This window comes from Pelobates fuscus, chromosome 6, assembly GCF_036172605.1.
Source record: "Pelobates fuscus isolate aPelFus1 chromosome 6, aPelFus1.pri, whole genome shotgun sequence".
Classification (NCBI taxonomy): Eukaryota; Metazoa; Chordata; class Amphibia; order Anura; family Pelobatidae; genus Pelobates; species Pelobates fuscus.
The window spans coordinates 117,880,367-117,899,897 of record NC_086322.1 but is presented as its reverse complement, the minus strand read 5'-3'; the positions used below and the strand labels follow the sequence as shown (position 1 = coordinate 117,899,897).

At 44.7% G+C, this 19,531-nt stretch overlaps 1 protein-coding gene across 1 annotated transcript in view; it reads right to left on the bottom strand.

Moving 5' to 3' along the window:
- Positions 1 to 849: 849 nt before the first annotated feature.
- The window catches only part of CBR4 (carbonyl reductase 4), a 33,861-nt gene continuing 15,179 nt past the window's right edge, over positions 850 to 19,531 (bottom strand). Inside the window, exons 5-6 of the mRNA XM_063460021.1 lie at positions 3,827 to 3,961; positions 850 to 1,502 (exon numbers count right to left, since the gene is read on the bottom strand). Coding sequence (XP_063316091.1) covers positions 1,324 to 1,502; positions 3,827 to 3,961 — 314 coding nt within the window. The 3' untranslated portion in view covers positions 850 to 1,323. The remainder of the gene's footprint in view (positions 1,503 to 3,826; positions 3,962 to 19,531) is intronic.

Below are 19,531 nucleotides of genomic sequence, written 5' to 3'. Positions count from 1 at the left end.
CCAGGAAGCCCTTTTAGGCAGGTCTGAGGAGTGGCTAATAGAGGTGTTATATATAGACTTCCATGTATTAGTGAGCACATGTGTTTGCCCGTATTCGTGTGTGTGTGTCCAAAAAGGCAACAAGGCTGTAAGAAGGGCAAAGGGCAACATCATAGCAATTTAACAACATATATAATAATTATACAATATTTATTTATTTACAACACTATTTTCCTATGTGTATAATTGCATTATTTGGCAAATTATTTTTAACAGCTTGTCTGTCCAACAAAAATGTTTGTTTTTGGCATTATTGAATTTGCGATCTATCAATACTGAAACAAAAAATACTTTTAAACATTACTTTCCAGGACACAGAAAATACTCAGATTCTGGAGGTGTGTTTGTTTTTTTTCCTCTTCAAAATCGCTTGGTAATGAAGGGGTTAAAAGTCAGTAACTTTATTATTGCAGCTCTATACAGCAGATTGACATGTATCATTTGCTATCATGTTAAATTTACTCAGGAGCTCGCCTATTTGGATCCCCAGAACTAATGAGAAACTGGTTCTTGTTATCCACCCAAGAAGGCCTATGTCTATGTCAATTGGAGACACATCTTTGTATTAAAGCAAACAAATTAAAAATATATAGTTTTTTTTATTCAGCAATGTGTCAGTGAATTAGCCCCTGAAGATCCTTGACAGATTATTCTATAGGATGTGACATGTGTTTGAAGATTTCTGTATGAACAATAATTTGAAAACTAACTGTTATTGTTCTGTCAACAATATCCTCTGACAAAAAAAATAAATAATTGTATCTTATTTATAAATAATGGAACCCCCTCCAGATATCAGCAGCTTTCTTTCTGAATGCTGCGCACAGTGTGTGCAAATAGACATGCGCATGCACGTGCAAGTACACATGTGCCCACGGAGGATACCTTCAGAGGCTTCTCGGAAAGCTTACGCTACAAGTATGAAAAATACATGCATGGGGAGGGAATGCAGCAAGAAGACGGTCGGGTCTGTGTTACACAGAGCAGGAGAGCGTCCGCCTCTCGCGCAGACACGAGATGCGTGCTGTCACCATAAAGCACAAGCCCCACCCCATTTATTTTAATAACGTTACCTGTAGAGTGGTCATTTCATTATTCATGGAGCTATAACTGAAACTCTTCCAAATAGGAACGGTGAGGTATGGCTTCATATAAAATAAGAGCACTCGTTTTATATAATTATGTAAAAAGCCAAATGTAAGCATTTATTTTCCGACAGATCTATTAGTATTAAATATCTGTAATGTCTCTCTGTTCCAGTCTAATGATGAAACATATTCCACTTTATATTTGTAGCTGTAAACCCCCATCAACCACTAATACATGACCAGTGATGTAGGAGGACTCAAGTAAGAAGGCAACTGTGTGTGCAACATCCTCCGCCTCTCCAAATCTGCCCAGCGGGATGGTTTTATTCAGCAGATCAACTTCCAAATTTGAGGTCATATCCGTGTGAATGAAGCCTTGGAATATACACAAGCATCAGTGGAGATAAAGGAAGATGCAGAGGGAGTGAACAGAAGAGGATGAAGAAGAGGAAGGGAGAGGAAGAAAGAAAAGAAAAAAAAACTTGAACTTGTACAATAATGTGCACAATGCCAAGCAATTAATCCACTGATGTGCACAAAAACAGCATAATAAAAACAAGTTCAAAATAGGAAATTACTTATATTATTATTATTATTATAAGTCTTTGTGGCCTGGTATAAGCCTGTAGTTAACTTCAACCCAACTGCAAGGTAACAAAGTTTTCAAATGGAATTTCTGTCATAGGTAGTGTGTGAGTTGGGAGCAGAGGAGGACAGGTAGTATGTGAATTGGGAGCAGAGGAGGACAGGTAGTGTGTGAGCTGGGAGCAGAGGAGGACAGGTAGTGTGTGAGCTGGGAGCAGAGGAGGACAGGTAGTGTGTGAGCTGGGAGCAGAGGAGGACAGGTAGTGTGTGAGCTGGGAGCAGAGGAGGACAGGTAGTGTGTGAGCTGGGAGCAAAGTGAGACAGGTAGCATGTGAATTGGGAGCAGAGGAGGACAGGTAGTGTGTGAGTTGGGAGCAGAGGAGGACAGGTAGTGTGTGAGCTGGGAGCAGAGGAGGACAGGTAGTGTGTGAGCTGGGAGCAGAGGAGGACAGGTAGTGTATGAGCTGGGAGCAGAGGAGGACAGGTAGTGTGTGAGCTGGGAGCAGAGGTAGTGTGTGAGCTGGGAGCAGAGGTTGCATGTGAGCTGTGAGCAGAGGAGGACAGGCAGTGTGTGAGTTTGTGAGCAGAGGAGGACATGTAGTGTGTGAGTTGGAAGCAGTGTGGGACAGGTAGTGTGTGAATTGTGAGCAGAGGAGGAAAGGCAGTGTGTGAGTTGGTGAGCAGAGAAGGATAAGTAGTGTGTGAGCTGGGAGCAGAGGAGGAGAGGTTGCATGTGAGCTGTGAGCAGAGGAGGACAGGTAGTGTGTGAATTGTGAGCAGAGGAGGACAGGTAATATGTGAAATGTGAGCAGAGGAGGACAGGTTGTATGTGAGTTGGGAGCAGAGGAGGGCAGGATGTATGTGAGGTGGGAGCAGAGGACGACAGGTAGTGTGTGAGTTAGGGGCAGAGGAAGACATGTAGTGTGTAAATTGTGAGCAGAGGAGGACAGGCTGTGTGTGAGTTGTGAGCAGAGGAGGACAGGTTGTGTGTGAGTTGTGAGCAGAGGAGGACAGGTTGTGTGTGAGTTGTGAGCAGAGGAGGACAGGTAGTGTGCGAGTTGAGAGCAGAGTGGGAACCATGGAACCATTTTAGGCAACAACGTTTAACATAGCATATATGAATATATGTGGTGTCAAAGTATGATACCTAAACAAAATATTAATATATTTCAGTCTGGTCACTTCCCAGAATACACTACATGGCAACCCATAGGGCTTAAAGGGACAATCAAGTGTCAGGAACACAAACGTGTATTCCTGACATAGTTCTAAAACCCCCTTAACATTACCTCAGGTTAGAAAGGTGATTTACTCACCTTTTTCCAGCGCCGCAAGGGGCTCCTCACATCTGGCCCTGCTCCTGATCCGCCTCCTTGGCTGACATGATCAGAGTAGATTATCTAAGCCAATCACAATGCTTTCCCATAGGTAAGCATTGGATTGGCGGAGATTGTCAATTCTGAACATCTCAAACAAGGAGGCAGGGTGGGGCAGAGCCAAACTCCACCCTGGCCTATCAGCATCTTCTCATTGAATTAACGCATCTCTATGGGGAAAGTTCAGCGTCTCCGCGTGCAGTACTGACCCAGGAAGCACTTCTAGGCAGGTCGGAGAAGTGGCTGCTAGAAGTGCTCCTAGGCTGTAATGTAAACAGTGCCTTTTCTCTGAAAATTCTCATGCAAATTGTGTGTACATACCTGCTAGATGTTGGAATAATGCAGTGGGGATTCACTTCCATTCAGCCATAAGAACATTAGTGAATAATGGCACTGATGTTGTTAATCCAATACAAAGTTGTTAATTCAATACATTCAACAAAAGATGCGGAACAGATGTTAAAAGCAACGCAATCAGGTATTTGCGCAGTTTTAACACACTCTTGGCAGTGTTAGACCAGCAATATCAGTGCTCTATCATTGCCATACAGGTTGAACACAACTGACAGTGATGATGCAGAAGTGTATATTCCACCTTATTAATGGGGCTGAGGATGGGTGGTCTCTGGGTGAGAGGAGAACCTTGTATTATGTAAAACCGCTCACAAATTACTACACTGAGATACACCTCCAATAGTTTAAACAAAATGCACAAGTATTTGACAAAAAAAATCTCACCTGGAGCGACCACATTAACCCGAATATTTTTCTTTGCTACTTCTTTTGCAAGAGACTTGGAAAATCCAACTAATCCTTCTTTGCTGGCGCTGTATATACTCTGACCAGAATTCCCTTTGTGTCCAACAATACTTCCTGCAAAAGCATCAGAGTTCAAGTGTGATGTAATTCCAGTAAAATACAAGTTTAGCAGGCTAAGATTGCCACAAGGCATATGTATGTATATGTGTTTGTAGTATCAGTTAGTTAATTACACGTAGCTAAGATACTGTTATCACTGTACTGACCAGGTGCAGGAATGTAAGAACTGGAATTACGCGTCCCTCTCCTTTGTATCAGATGAGCCACGTGGTTAGACCGGATGGATGAGTTTAGACTCTATTTATTAAATAGGTTAAGGGTATGTGTGGGTGTAGTTAATTGTGGGAGGAGCTACAGTGCTATATAAGGAATGTACTCTATGTATTCAGTACTCAGACTTTGCTGTATTTTGGTGACGCTAGTCCCTCTGAGTCCCGATCGGTGATCCAATAAAGAATCTCTTCCTTCCTGAAGAAACCTGTGTCCATCTCTCTGTGCTTGGCTTCCGTCAGTTTCTCCGGTATCATTTGGTGCATTGGCCGGGAAGCTCATCGTTCAACGGTAGCTGAGAGGCAGAGGCGTGAGACGGTCTATCTTTGCCCACGTTCTCTACGGCTGCACCCCTGAACTTCTGCGTGGACCTCCCTTCGTCTCGGCGCCACTGGTCTGTTGTCCAGGAGATCATCGGCCTCTACGTGAGAAGTGCTGGGGTGTCCCCGTCGATGAGTGTGAACTCAGGTTCAGGAACGAGGAGGTAAGACAACTGCTGTTTTAGACGGCAGGACCCACTAGGGGTATACCGATTGTGCGGTAGGCCCAAAGGGGTTTTGAATCTGTGTATCTGCCCCCTCTGTCGGAGGGAAGGAGCGAAGGCGCACCGCTCGATCGAACGCTCTTTAGTCAGACCGTTTGATTTGGTTAGTCAGGCGGGGTCCTGGTGTAAATAGCCCTAGCCGGACACCGGTGTCTTGTCTAGACTAGCGTTCTAGGGTGTATATTACGTTCGCTAGGTCGGAGGGACCGGGAGACTAAGCGGCGCCTGTGTAAATTCGGTTCGCTAGTTCTCATCCTATCTGGGCTAAGTGGGAAGGCGTGTAAATTTGGAACCCACTAGACTTTTGATAGTGCGACTAAGAGGCGCCTGTGTAAATTCGGTTCTCTAGCTCGCTATATATGTGGTGATTGGGCAGTGTGGCTAACCAAAACGGGTGTATATAGTTTTAGGTAGTCCATTCAAGGTACTGGCCAATAGTTTAGTTGGGAATTGTAAATGTGTTAACGATTGTTTTAGTAAAGTGTATATCTTGTTAGATAGCGCGAGCTCAGCCGTCTAGCGAGAGTGTTAATAGTGTGTTGCTGTATTATAGTGCACGGTACCATAACCCTGTATATTTACTGACATTATATAATAAGTACTAATCATTGTCGTCCATTGCATGTTTAACACCATAACCACTAATAATTGTATTGTGACCTTAACTTGTGCTTTGACCTATGCTAACCGTACTGTAACCGCTATTTGTAAAAGACGATGTTACTGGGGTGTGTTATAGACGGGTAATTCGTATATAGAGAATTATAGCGTGGGTGACTGTATAGTTACGCCAAAGGGCATAATATTGATTATATAGTGACTGGTGTAACAGCTGTGTGTGTACGGGAATTCCCTGAGTGTTTATTGTTATTGTGTACGTTTCACTTGGTAACCGTACCACGTGGTGCTGTTGCCAGAGGAAACGGGTGTGACTGTTGAATAGTACGCGTGTATAGTATTCGTTGTCGACGACGTTCCATTGTTAAGTATGGGTGCGTCGCAGTCAACGATTCCGGATCCCTTAGGATGTATGGTTAAGAATTTTAAAAAGGGATTCAAAGTTTGTGATTTTGGGGTAAAGATGTCTCCTGTACGTTTGGTCACTTTGTGTACTAGGGAGTGGCCTACTTTGGTTGCGGCATGGCCGCCACGTGGCAGTTTGGATCCAACTCTGGTACAGCGCTTACACGTGGCTGTATCGGGTAGGCCTGAACTTTACGGCCAGTTTCCTTATATTGACTGTTGGAGACAGGCCGTAAATGACTCGCCAAAATGGCTCCAGACATGCCACGAGGAGCAGTGTCGCCTCATGGTAGCTAGGACTTGCTCGTCCACTAGGACTGGTGTTAGGCCCATTTTGGACACGCCCCCTGAGTCCGAGATCCCTTTGCCGCCCCCTTACTTTCCGTTAAGAAGAAGTGACGCAAACGCAGGAAGTCCTGCACCCCTCCCCTCATTACCCTCATCCACTTCCGCTTCCTCCTCCAGTACAGGATCCACCCCCCCTCGTACTAAATCTCCCCTTCCGGAACCAGAATCCACCCCCATTAGAAACGAATATCCTGATTTGGCGCCACTTCAGACTTCCGGTCAAGCTTCATCTAGCTCGGCTCGAAGTGTTTTATTTACGACCTTTTCCCAAAACCGACCTCCCACATCCCCATACCCTATCTCTCCCCGACCGGAACCCATGACTGACGCCTCTCTACGTAGCCCCATCCAAACCCGACAGTTGACTGGTGCCCAACAATTAAAGCACTATCAGATGCCTCTTCGTCTGAATCCCGGGTCAGCTTATATCGATGCCGCAGGTCAAATGGCACACGCTGACCCAGTCTTCGTATATGTCCCATTTACCACAACCGATCTTTTAAACTGGAAGACCCATAATTCCTCGTATACTGAGAAACCACAAGCTATGACTGATCTGTTCACCTCAATAGTACAGACGCATAATCCGACATGGGCTGATTGCCAGCAGTTACTAATGACTTTATTTAACAATGAGGAAAGGACAAGAATAAATCAAGCAGCCATTAAAGCATTAGAGGATAGAGCCCGTGCTTTGAACCAAGCCAATCCAGCAGCATGGGCCGCGACACACTATCCCAACACCGATCCCGATTGGAACGTAAATGGTGCTGATATGGTTCAACTCAGAGCCTATAGAGACGCTATAATTGCTGGCATGAAAGCCGGAGGAAAGAAAGCCATTAACATGTCGAAGACAGTTGAGGTGATCCAGAAAAGCGATGAAGCGCCCAGTGTCTTTTATGACCGATTATTGGAGGCATACCGCTTGTATACCCCCTTTAATCCGGAAGACGCAGACAATTCCCGAATGGTTAACTCCGCCTTTGTCAGCCAAGCATACGGAGATATTAAGCGCAAGCTACAAAAGTTAGAAGGGTTTGCAGGTATGTCCATCACCCAACTAATGGAGGTAGCAAATAAGGTCTATATGAACAGGGATACAGAAAGTAAGAAAGAGGAAGAGCGCAAGATGCGTAAAAAGGCTGATATGCTAGCGGTAGCGATCGCAGGCGTAGATAAACGGGGCCCAGATAGAGGCAATAATAGATGGAGTAGGGAGCCTTTGAGTAGGGATCAATGCGCGTATTGCAAGGAAGAAGGGCATTGGAGGAACGAATGTCCGCAAAGAGAGCAGTACGAGAGAGACCAACCCAGGGCAGGCTACGGAAACTTTAGAGGTAGAGCGAGAGGTAGAGGAGGCCCCGGAGGGAGTAATGGTTATAGAGGGAGTAATGGGAACAGAGGAAGTGTTAGGGAAGACAGGTATATTCCAGCAGCGCAAAGGTCCCGCGATAGAGAAGGTAGGGACTTTGTAGGATTGGCTGACACTGTCATGGAGGACTATTGATACCGACCGGGCTCCATCCCCCTTGGTCGAGCGGAGCCTATGGTCGATGTATCAATAGGGGGGAAAAGGAGTGCGTTCATGATCGACACTGGTGCTGAACATTCAGTGGTGACTAATCTAGTTGCTCCTCCATCTGGAAGGACTATTACTGTGATAGGAGCAACTGGAAGAAGTGCTGAAAAACCGGTTCTTAAAAGTCGACTCTGTACATTGGGAGGCCACGTAGTAAAACACCAATTCCTTTATATGCCTGAATGTCCAGTCCAATTGCTGGGACGTGATATGCTATCAAAATTACAAGCGCAGATTACGTTCCTACCAAATGGAACAACATCCTTAAAGTTTAATGGACCTTCAGGTATTATGACTTTATCCGTACCAAAGGAAGAAGAGTGGCGACTTTATACAGTGTTGACTAGCCAAAACCCTAGGAGTGATGAGACATTGTTTAACATACCAGGAGTTTGGGCAGAGAACAACCCACCAGGACTGGCCCGCAATATTCCACCAATAAAAATTGAACTGAAACATGGGGTTTATCCAGTGAGCCTAAGACAATATCACATTCCGCAGAAGGCTAAGAAGAACATCCAATCCTATCTGGATAAGTTCATACGGTATGGTATCCTAAAATTCTGTACTTCCCCCTGGAACACCCCATTGCTGCCTGTTCAAAAGCCCGGTACAGATGAGTATCGACCTGTACAGGACTTAAGAGCAGTCAATGATGCGGTTGTTAGCATACATCCAGTTGTACCCAATCCATATAACCTGCTTGCTTTAATTCCGGGCGGGGCTACTTACTTCACAGTCTTAGATCTCAAAGATGCCTTCTTTTGCCTCCGAATTGCCGCAGAAAGCCAATGTATTTTCGCTTTCCAATGGGAGAACGCTGTAACGGGCTCAAAACGCCAAATGACTTGGACAAGACTGCCCCAAGGGTTTAAAAATTCACCTACCCTATTTGGTTCAGCTCTAAGTCAAGATCTACTGGATTTCGAGTCTATCCCAGGAGAATGTGTATTGTTACAATATGTAGATGACTTGTTGATAGCAGCAGTTACAAAAGAAAAATGTCAGCAAGCAACGCACGATCTACTACATATTCTCTGGAAGGCAGGATACAAGGTGTCCAGGAAGAAGGCTCAGTTGTGTTTGCCAACTGTCAAGTATCTGGGATTCCATATCTCTGAAGGTCAAAGGATTATGGGGCCAGAGAGAAAAGAAGCTGTCTGCCAAATACCAATACCCAAGAATAGAAGACAAGTGCGAGAATTCTTGGGGGCAGCAGGCTTCTGTAGGATATGGATTCCCAGCTATGCGATACTGGCAAAACCTCTGTACGCAGCCATCAAAGGTACAGAGCACGACCCCTTCTTATGGACCCAAGAACAGCAAACGGCATTTGAAGATGTGAAGAAGGCTTTGATGAGTGCCCCAGCATTAGGTCTACCTGATCACACACGACCATTCTACTTATATGTACACGAGCAAAGAAGAATGGCTGTGGGAGTATTGACACAGTACTTGGGATCATGGCAAAGACCTGTTGCCTACATGTCTAAGCAACTGGATGCAGTGGCCAGCGGACTTCCACCTTGTCTAAGAGCCGTAGCTGCAGCCGCCCTGCTAGTAGCTGAAGCCGATAAACTCACTCTGGGTCAAGAACTTTATGTACGAGTCCCACATGCAGTACAGACGTTGTTGGATTACAAAGGAAATCATTGGTTTAGTAACAGCCGTATGACCAAGTATCAAGCAATGTTGTGTGAAAACCCAAGAGTGCATTTAGAGACTGTAAACACCTTAAATCCAGCTACCCTTTTGCCGCAACCTACTGAAAGTCAACATGATTGTTTGGAAGTAATGGATGAAGTATTTTCAAGTAGACCAGATCTTCGTGATTTTCCCATCCAGAACCCCGATGTTCAATATTACACCGACGGCAGTAGTTATGTGAAAGAAGGGATCCGCTATGCAGGATATGCAGTGACAACAATAGACAAGGTGATAGAAGCTCGGCCACTGGCGAAAGGAACATCAGCACAAAAGGCAGAATTAATAGCACTAACACGAGCGTTACAATTGGCTGAAGGTTTAAGAGTAAATATCTATACGGACTCTAAGTATGCGTTTTTAACCACTCATGCCCACGGAGCTTTGTATAAAGAAAGAGGACTACTGAATTCAGAAGGCAAAGAAATCAAGTACGCAGCTGAAATCCTACAACTATTGGAAGCAGTGTGGGAGCCGAAAGAAGTCGGTATCATACATTGTCGAGCGCATCTGAGAGGAGATGGTGATGTAACCAAGGGAAATCGGATGGCAGATAGTGCAGCTAAGCGTGCTGCTGAATCAGGAAGACAGGAGTATGTGGGGCATATAGCTGCTCTTATACCAACTCCACTGTCCCAATGGACTCCAGTTTATACAGCTCAAGAAGAGGAGTGGTTAAAGACTGAACCGGGAAAGTATTTGGAGAACAAGTGGTATCAGCTAGAAGATGGAAGAATAGTCATACCAGCATCACTAGCGGTAGAAATTGTCCAAAATTATCACAACGGGACACATTCTGGGAGAGACAGTACTGAAGAATCTCTCAGGAAACATTTCTACATACCAAGATTGTCCAACTTGACTCAGGCCATTGTACGCAGATGTGTAACGTGTGCTAAGAATAATGCAAGACAAGGACCAGTAAAGCCACCAGGAGTCCAGTTTATGGGGGGACTCCCCATGTCCGATCTACAAATAGACTTTACAGTAATGCCTAAATCGGGTGGACATCGTTACCTGTTGGTAATTGTGTGCACCTATTCAGGCTGGGTAGAAGCATGTCCTACTCGTACAGAGAAAGCAGGAGAAGTTGTAAGATTCCTGCTACGAGAAATAATACCCCGATATGGACTACCCTGTTCTATAGGATCGGACAATGGTCCAGCTTTTGTTCATCAGTGCCTACAACAACTGACTCATATGCTTGGTATAAAGTGGAGGCTTCATACTGCATATAGACCCCAGAGTTCTGGTAAGGTAGAGAGAATGAATAGAACTATAAAGAACCAGTTGGCTAAAATGTGTCAGGAAACCCAACTTAAGTGGAACGTTCTCTTACCCATAGCTTTATTGCGAATCCGCAGTACCCCTACCAGAAGGATGGGCCTCTCTCCTTTTGAAATCATGTATGGGCGACCACCTCCCGTACTTGGTAACTTAAGGGGGGACTTGAGTCAGTTGGGAGAAGGAATTACCCGGCAGCAGGTTGTAGAGTTGGGTAAGACTATGGAGGAGGTACAGAAATGGGTACAAGATAGATTACCTGTGAATATTTATCCCCCTGTTCATAGTTATCATCCAGGAGACCAAGTGTGGATTAAAGAGTGGAATAATGTACCGTTAGGGCCCAAGTGGAGAGGTCCTTATGTTGTTCTTTTGTCTACCCCTACAGCGATAAAAGTAGCCGAAGTAACTCCGTGGATACATCACTCCAGGGTTAAACCAGCAGCAGTCGATTCTTGGCAAATTACAGCAGATCCAGAGAATCCCTGCAAGATCCGGTTGAAACGCACTACTCAGTCGGAGTAACGAGGAATTATTGTGGATTACAAATTTTATTGTTACAGGTGTGAGTGAGAAGGCCATAATAAAGCCTGTCCGCTTACCAACACATAGTGTATAAGCCAGGAAAGTCTCGAAGGGACACCTGTGAAGACGAGCAGAACTCCATTCCCTGCAGCCCTCACATCCTGGAAGCTGAGGTTCCATCGCACGGACGAAGACTGAGGATGACGGCGAAAGATGTGCTTTTGATTGTGTTTATTTATATGTGTTTTTATATTCAGGAAGGTAGAGGTACCGACACTCCTAGCTGTGAGGTATGCATTAAGACTACGAGAACAGGTAACCATATTTCCCAAACCCTAATTTGGCATTCACAATACGAATGTAAAGGAGAGGTATCAAGATGTAGATACCTAAATATAGACTATAGTGTGTGCCATTTAGGAGTAGGAGAACCTAAGTGCTTCAGTCCAGAGTATCAACCTCGTACAATTTGGTTGACTCTCAGGAATGGAGATCCTCAGGGGACCCTAATTAATAAGACGGTGTTAGAATCCGTACATTCTTCGGGTGTTCTGCTATTTGATGCATGTAAGGCGATATCAAGTGGTAGAAAACCGTGGAATGTATGTGGGGATCTTAGATGGGAGAGGACGTATGGGTCTAATGATAAATATATTTGTCCCAGTAGTAAAAATAAATATGTGAGTCCTAGATGCCCAAATAAAGACTATAACTTTTGTCCATATTGGTCTTGTGTGGGGTGGGCGACTTGGGGACAGACAGTAGATAAAGACATGATAGTGACTAAGTTGCCGACTAGCCCTTATTGTAAGTCTATGGAATGCAACCCAGTCCATATACTTATTAATAACCCCGACAAGTTCCTAGATAAGTATGGAAATTTATTTGGGTTTCAGATATACGGGACGGGTTTAGATCCTGGGACATTATTGTTTATAGGAATAGAGACTGATACGGTATCCTCCCAGACTCATCAAGTATACCATTCCTTTTATGAAGAGATGAGTATAGATAATAAGATCCCCCATAACGCTAAAAACCTGTTCATTGACCTAGCTGAAAGTATTGCCGGTAGTCTTAATGTTACCAACTGCTATGTGTGTGGAGGTACTAACATGGGAGACCAATGGCCTTGGGAAGCAAAGGAGGTAATGTCCGGTTCTGAGGCAGTTGACCAACTAATATCTACACAAGCCGATTATCATTTGAGTGTTAGAGGTAAATCTGAGTGGAGATTAAAGACCTCCATCATAGGTTATGTTTGCATAGCAAGGAAAGGAATAATGTATAATACTTCTGTAGGAGAATTAACTTGTCTAGGGCAAAAAGCTTATGATGATGATACTAAAAATACAACTTGGTGGTCGGCTTCAAATGTCTCAGAACCATCTAACCCGTTTGCTAGATATGCCAGTTTAAAGGATGTGTGGTTTGATTTATCCATCACATCTACCTGGAGAGCCCCAGCAAATTTGTACTGGATCTGTGGTAAGAAAGCCTATTCGGAGTTGCCACAGGACTGGGAAGGGGCATGTGTGTTGGGTATGCTCAAACCATCCTTCTTCTTGTTACCGATTGAAACAGGTGAGACTTTAGGTGTTAAAGTGTATGATGTGAATCATAGGAAGAAAAGGGGACCCTTAGAGATAGGCACCTGGGAAGATAATGAATGGCCTCCCCAGCGTATCATAGATTATTATGGGCCAGCCACGTGGGCAGAAGATGGTACCTTTGGTTATAGAACCCCAATTTATATGCTCAACCGTATTATAAGATTACAGGCGGTGGTTGAGATTATTACTAATGAGACCTCACAAGCACTCAATCTTCTAGCGAAGCATAATACCAGGATGAGGACAGCAGTGTACCAAAATAGATTAGCCTTGGATTACCTTTTGGCAGTAGAGGGAGGTGTATGTGGGAAGTTTAACCTGAGCAATTGCTGTCTTCAAATAGATGACGAAGGGCAAGCAATAGCTGAGCTTACTAGCCATATGGTTAAACTAGTGCATGTGCCTACTCAGGTATGGAAAGGGTACAATCCAAGTAGTTGGTTTGGTAGCTGGTATGAGTGGTTTGGAGGGCTTAAGGCAGTGGTAGGTGGAGTCCTACTGATTTTACTGTTGTGTCTACTCCTACCGTGTCTTATACCCTTAGTAGTTAGGTCTGTGCAAAGCCTGATAGGAAGTATAGCAGAGAGGAAGGCTGCTGCACAGATAATGGCGATATATAAGTATAAGGCTCTAGATCAAGGAGAACCAATGCAGGAAGATGAGTGTTAAAAGATTCACATCATAAGATAAGTCTGGTCTGGTTCATGGTAACCTGAGGTATATGCAAACCAAGGTTAAGTGATGCCTCAAGTAATTGTGAAATATCAGAGGCATCAAAGGGGGGAATGTGATGTAATTCCAGTAAAATACAAGTTTAGCAGGCTAAGATTGCCACAAGGCATATGTATGTATATGTGTTTGTAGTATCAGTTAGTTAATTACACGTAGCTAAGATACTGTTATCACTGTACTGACCAGGTGCAGGAATGTAAGAACTGGAATTACGCGTCCCTCTCCTTTGTATCAGATGAGCCACGTGGTTAGACCGGATGGATGAGTTTAGACTCTATTTATTAAATAGGTTAAGGGTATGTGTGGGTGTAGTTAATTGTGGGAGGAGCTACAGTGCTATATAAGGAATGTACTCTATGTATTCAGTACTCAGACTTTGCTGTATTTTGGTGACGCTAGTCCCTCTGAGTCCCGATCGGTGATCCAATAAAGAATCTCTTCCTTCCTGAAGAAACCTGTGTCCATCTCTCTGTGCTTGGCTTCCGTCAGTTTCTCCGGTATCACAAGGAAAAATAGTAAATCATATAATTCCTTAGTGTCTTCAGTCAAACCCAATACATCCACCATTTTTTTTAATGCAACTTTCTATAATTATTTTACCAGTCTTGTAGTTTAGTTTAGTTCAGAGAAAGAATTCACATATATCATTTGCATGTAGATATTGATGTTTTTGCACCTCAATCTTATTTGTTTTTCAGTGATAGATGGAAAAACCCAAAATGACTGTACCAGTAGCTGGCCAGCTTATTTGACTCCTTGCATGGTGATAAAAGTAGTACTTGGACTATCCACAAGTGGGGGCAGTGGCGTACTAAGGGGGGGGCGGGGGGTGCGGTCCGCCCCGGGTGCCACCAGTTAGGGAGGTGCCACCAGGTAAGGGGTGCCTCCAGGGCTTGTGACTCTGTGAGCTGTGTGGCTGCACAGGGCGCCGGGAGCCACACAGCTCACACACGCAGGGGCTGGGAATTCAGCAGTACAGTGTACTGCACGGAGAATTGGGGGCGGAGCCAAACCGGATGCGGGGGCGGAGCTACAGCCAGCCTCCATTTGCTGCCTTTCACTGCAGCACACTGAGGGGAAGCAGGAAGGAGGCCCTGCTTCCCCAACTCCAACACCCCAGGGACTCACTGACTCCACTCCTCCACCAGTAAGTAAGAGAGAGAGAGAGAGAGATAGAGAGAAAGAGTGTGTGTGAAACTGCTTGTGACTGTGTGTGTGAATCCCGGCCTTTGACTGTCTGTGACTGTGTGTGTGAATGTCTGCCTGTGACTCTGTGTGAATGTCTGCCTGTGACTATCTGTGACTGTGTGTGAATGTCTGCCTGTGACCAGTGGCGTACACACACTCAATGGGGCCCCGGTGCGAATCTGATCCGTGCCCCCCCCCTACCCTAACCCTCTCCCCCCTGACTGTGGGTCCTTCCCCCACCGACACATACAGACACAAACACATTCACACACCCCCGACAGACACATACATACAGAGACACAGACACACACATACATACACAGCCATACATACAGATACACACATACAGAGACAGATACACACATACAGAGACACACACATACAGAGACACAGACATACAATCATACACACATACAGAGACACATACACACACACACATACAGAGACAAAGACATAGACAAACATACACACAGAGACACACATACATACAAACACAGAGTCACAGACATACATACGGATACGGATACACACACACAGAGACAGACACACATACAGAGACACAGACACACATACACACACACAGACATACATACGGATACACACACACACACAGACATACATACGGATACACACACACAGAGAGACAGACACACATACATACACACATACAGAGACACAGACACACATACATACACACATACAGAGACACAAAATGTTTCCTACCATGTGTGACTTCCCTGGGGTCCAGTGGTGGCTCAGCCTGATGGGAGTCAGAGTTCTCACTCTGACTCCCTTCTCCTTTCTGTTTCCTCCCGCGCGGGCTCTCAGTATGCTGGGAGGAGTGACGTGCGGTCACTTCCTACCAGCGTGTGATGATCTCATCACAGGGGATCCGGTCGCGCTCTTAAAGCGCTCGGCGCAGACCGGGCCCCCTTACAATCCATGTCCATCGGGTGGCCCTGACAGCATGGGCCACCCGATGGACCCCTTAACATGCGGGCCGCAAAGCATGGCAGCTGCTACCCGGTCGCGGGGGGCCGCAGGGCGGCCGGGCCCCCTGGAGTGCCGGGCCCGGTCGCAGCTGCGACCCCTGCGACTGCGGTACGTACGCCACTGCCTGTGACTATCTGTGACTGTGTGTGAATGTCTGCCTGTGACTATCTGTGACTGTGTGTGAATGTCTGCCTGTGACTATCTGTGACTGTGTGTGAATCCCTGCCTTTGACTGTCTGTGACTGTGTGTGAATCCCTGCCTTTGACTGTCTGTGACTGTGTGTGAATGTCTGCCTGTGACTGTCTGTGACTGTGTGTGAATGTCTGCCTGTGACTGTGTCTGTGAATGTGTGTGAATGTCTGCCTGTGACTGTGTGTGTGAATGTCTTCCTGTGACTGTGTGTGTGAATGTCTTCCTGTGACTATCTGTGACTGTGTGTGTGAATGTCTTCCTGTGACTATCTGTGACTGTGTGTGTGAATGTCCTCCTGTGACTATCTGTGACTGTGTGTGTGTGTGAATGTCTGCCTGTGACTATCTGTGACTGTGTGTGTGAATGTCTGCCTGTGACTATCTGTGACTGTGTGTGTGAATGTCTGCATGTGACTATCTGTGACTGTGTGTGAATGTCTGCCTGTGTCTATCTCTGACTGAGTGTGACTGTCTGCCTGTGACTGTGCATGAGACTGACTTTTGGTGACTGTGTGTGTGACTGTCTGCCTGTGCCTGTATGTATGAATGTCTGCCTGTGATTGTCTACCTGGGACTGTCTGCATGTCACTGAGTGTGTGTGACTGTGTGCTGCCTGTAACTATGTTACAGTCTGCCTGTAATTGTGTGTGTGTGTGTGAGACTGTGTGTGTGTGAGACTGTCTGCCTGTAGCTGTGTGTGTGTGACTGTCGGTCTTTAACTGTGTGTGTTACTGTCTGCCTGCAGCTGTGCGTTTGACAGTGTGCAAGTGACTATGTGTTTGGTATGGTGTGCATGTGGCTGTATTTGACAGTATATGCGTATAACTGTGTACATCTGACTGTATCTGACTGTCTTCGCCCTGCAGTGAGTCGGCACATAACATCATCCAAGCATCGGCGTCATATTACAGGATGTGCAAGGGACGTGTGCATGAAGAGCACAGAGATCCCAGCAGCAACCACTGACTACCAGGGACTGAGGATCCACTCTAGCCCTCCCAGAGCAAGGTAGGGAGGCTGGGTGGACCTCTTAATTATTAAATGTGTGCATGTATGTGATGTTTGCGTGTGTATATCTAATTATGTGTGTTTGTAATTGTATGTGTGTGGGTCTGTGATTGTGTATGTCTGTGTTTATGTGTGTGGTTGTGTGTGTATCTCTGTAGTTAAGTGTGTGTGTGTGTGTATGTATATATATATATACACACACACACACACACTTAACTACAGAGATACACATACAACCACACACATAATCACAGACATACACAATCACAGACCCACACACATAAACACAGACATACACAATCACAGACCCACACACATACAATTACAAACACACATAATTAGATATACACACGCAAACATCACATACATACACACGTGTATATATAAACATACACACACACAATCACAGATATACACACAGACATACACCTATTGTGTTATTGTGTGTGTATATAAATGTGTATGTGTTTGGTACATAGCTCCCTTATTTGGTGTCCTTAAATATTGCAATCCCACATAAGGATAACAAATAAGGGCGTTATCTACTAAACAACTGAAATTAGGAAAAGGTTTTTTTTTTATTATTCATCTTTTAGCTGTTTAGTTGATAATTCTCTAAATTGGTGTCCTTATGTGAGATTTCCATATTTAAAGATACCAAATTAGAGTTCTGTTTAGCAGATAGCTCCCTTATCCTTATTTGGTGTCCCTAAATATGGCAATCCCACATAAGGATAGCAAATAAGGGAGTTATCTGATAAACAAAGATCGACTTTAAGAGGTGTCAACTAGCCCACGAACAAGAAATCTGGGTGGCTAATGTGAATTATATGCAAATTTGTTGACTGATGCCAACGTGCACTGCATGCTGCCAATGGCAGCACATTACCCTTAGTGAAAAGTTTTAGTGCCCCCCCCCCCCCAGTTTGGATTGTGGTATCTTACCCCCTATATATTGTTCCTATGTGTCTATGTATCTGCATGTGTGTCAGTGTGTATTTAGGTGTGTGTGTATGTGTATATGTGCATACATCTCAGAATCTCGCCAACACTACACACAAATACACCCATGCATTTCAACGTCACCACTATATATAACCACACCACTGCCTTCAAAAACCACACTAAAACCTGCATTCAAATGCCAACACCACATACAGACACACATCCTACATTCACGCAAACATACTCCATACAAAAACATGCTTACATTTAAAAACATAAACACTGCTTAGTGCTAAATACATAAAAAAAAAAAATGTGGTTGCTTTTTACATTTTAAAGTTGGGGGGTGGAGGGGGGTGCCAAAAATAGGACCCGCCCCGGGTGCCAAATGCTCTAGGTACGCCCCTGAGTGGGGGTGATGCGTAGGGTTTTCAATGCCTGATGTAAGAGCTTATCATTTAAGCAACTAAACAAATAGTCATGACCAAATCAAAACAAAATGTTCATCACTGGCTAGCCATCAAGGTACACAGCAAGGTTGAACCTTGTTTATGAATCACATTTCCTTTGTTGCTCAGCCAGTCTAATAGATTGCATAAGGAATGCATATGATCAGTCCATAAATGTGTGACGTTGAAGTTACATAGAAACAGAATATCTGCATATAAGACCCCTTCGGCCTATCTAGTCTGCCCAATTTCTAAATACTTTCATTAGTTCCTTGCTTATCTTATATGTAGGAAAGCCTTATGCCTATCCCACGCATGATTAAGCTCCCTCACTGTTAACCTCTAACATATCAGCTGAAAAACTATTCCATGCACCCACTTCTCTCTCAGTAAAGTAAGATTTACTGATATTTTTAAATATTTGCCCCTATACTAATTTACTAATATACTAAACTATGTCCCTCTTGTTGTGATAGTTTTTCTTCTTTTAAATATATTCTGCTTCTTTACTGTGTTGATTCCCTTTATGTATTTAAAATATCCCCCCCATCTAGTTTTTCCTCCAAACTATACACGTTAAAGGATCACTATAGTGTCAGGAAAACAAAGCAGTTTTCCTGACACTATAGTGCCCTGAGGGTGCCCCAACACTGAAGAAATGACACTCTGTTACAGTGTAAAGTAGTAAGTGTACAGCCTGTATAACAGTGTAAATGTACTGTCCACTGAAAATAACTCAGCACAGAGCCATTAATGTCTAAACGGTGGCAATAAAAGTGAGCACACCCCTAAGTGGAAATGTCCAAATTGGGCCCAAAGTGTCAATATTTTGTGTGGCCACCATTATTTTCCAGCACTGCCTTAACCCTCATAGGCATGGAGTGCACCAGAGCTTTACAAGTTGCCACTGGAGTCCTCTTCCACTCCTCCATGACGACATCACGGAGCTGGTAGATTTTAGAGACCTTGCGCTCCCCACCTTCCGTTTGAGGATGCCCCACAGATGCTCAATAGGGCAGTCCCTCACCTTTTTCTTCAGCTTCTATAGCAAGGCAGTGGTCATTTGCAGGTGTGTTCGGGGTCCTTATTATCTTGGAATACTGCCCTGTGACCCAGTCTTCGAAGGGAGGGGATCATGCTCTGCTTCAGTATGTCACTGTTCATATTGGCATTCACGGTTCCCTCAATGAATTGTAGCTCCCCAGTGCTGGTAGCACTCATGCA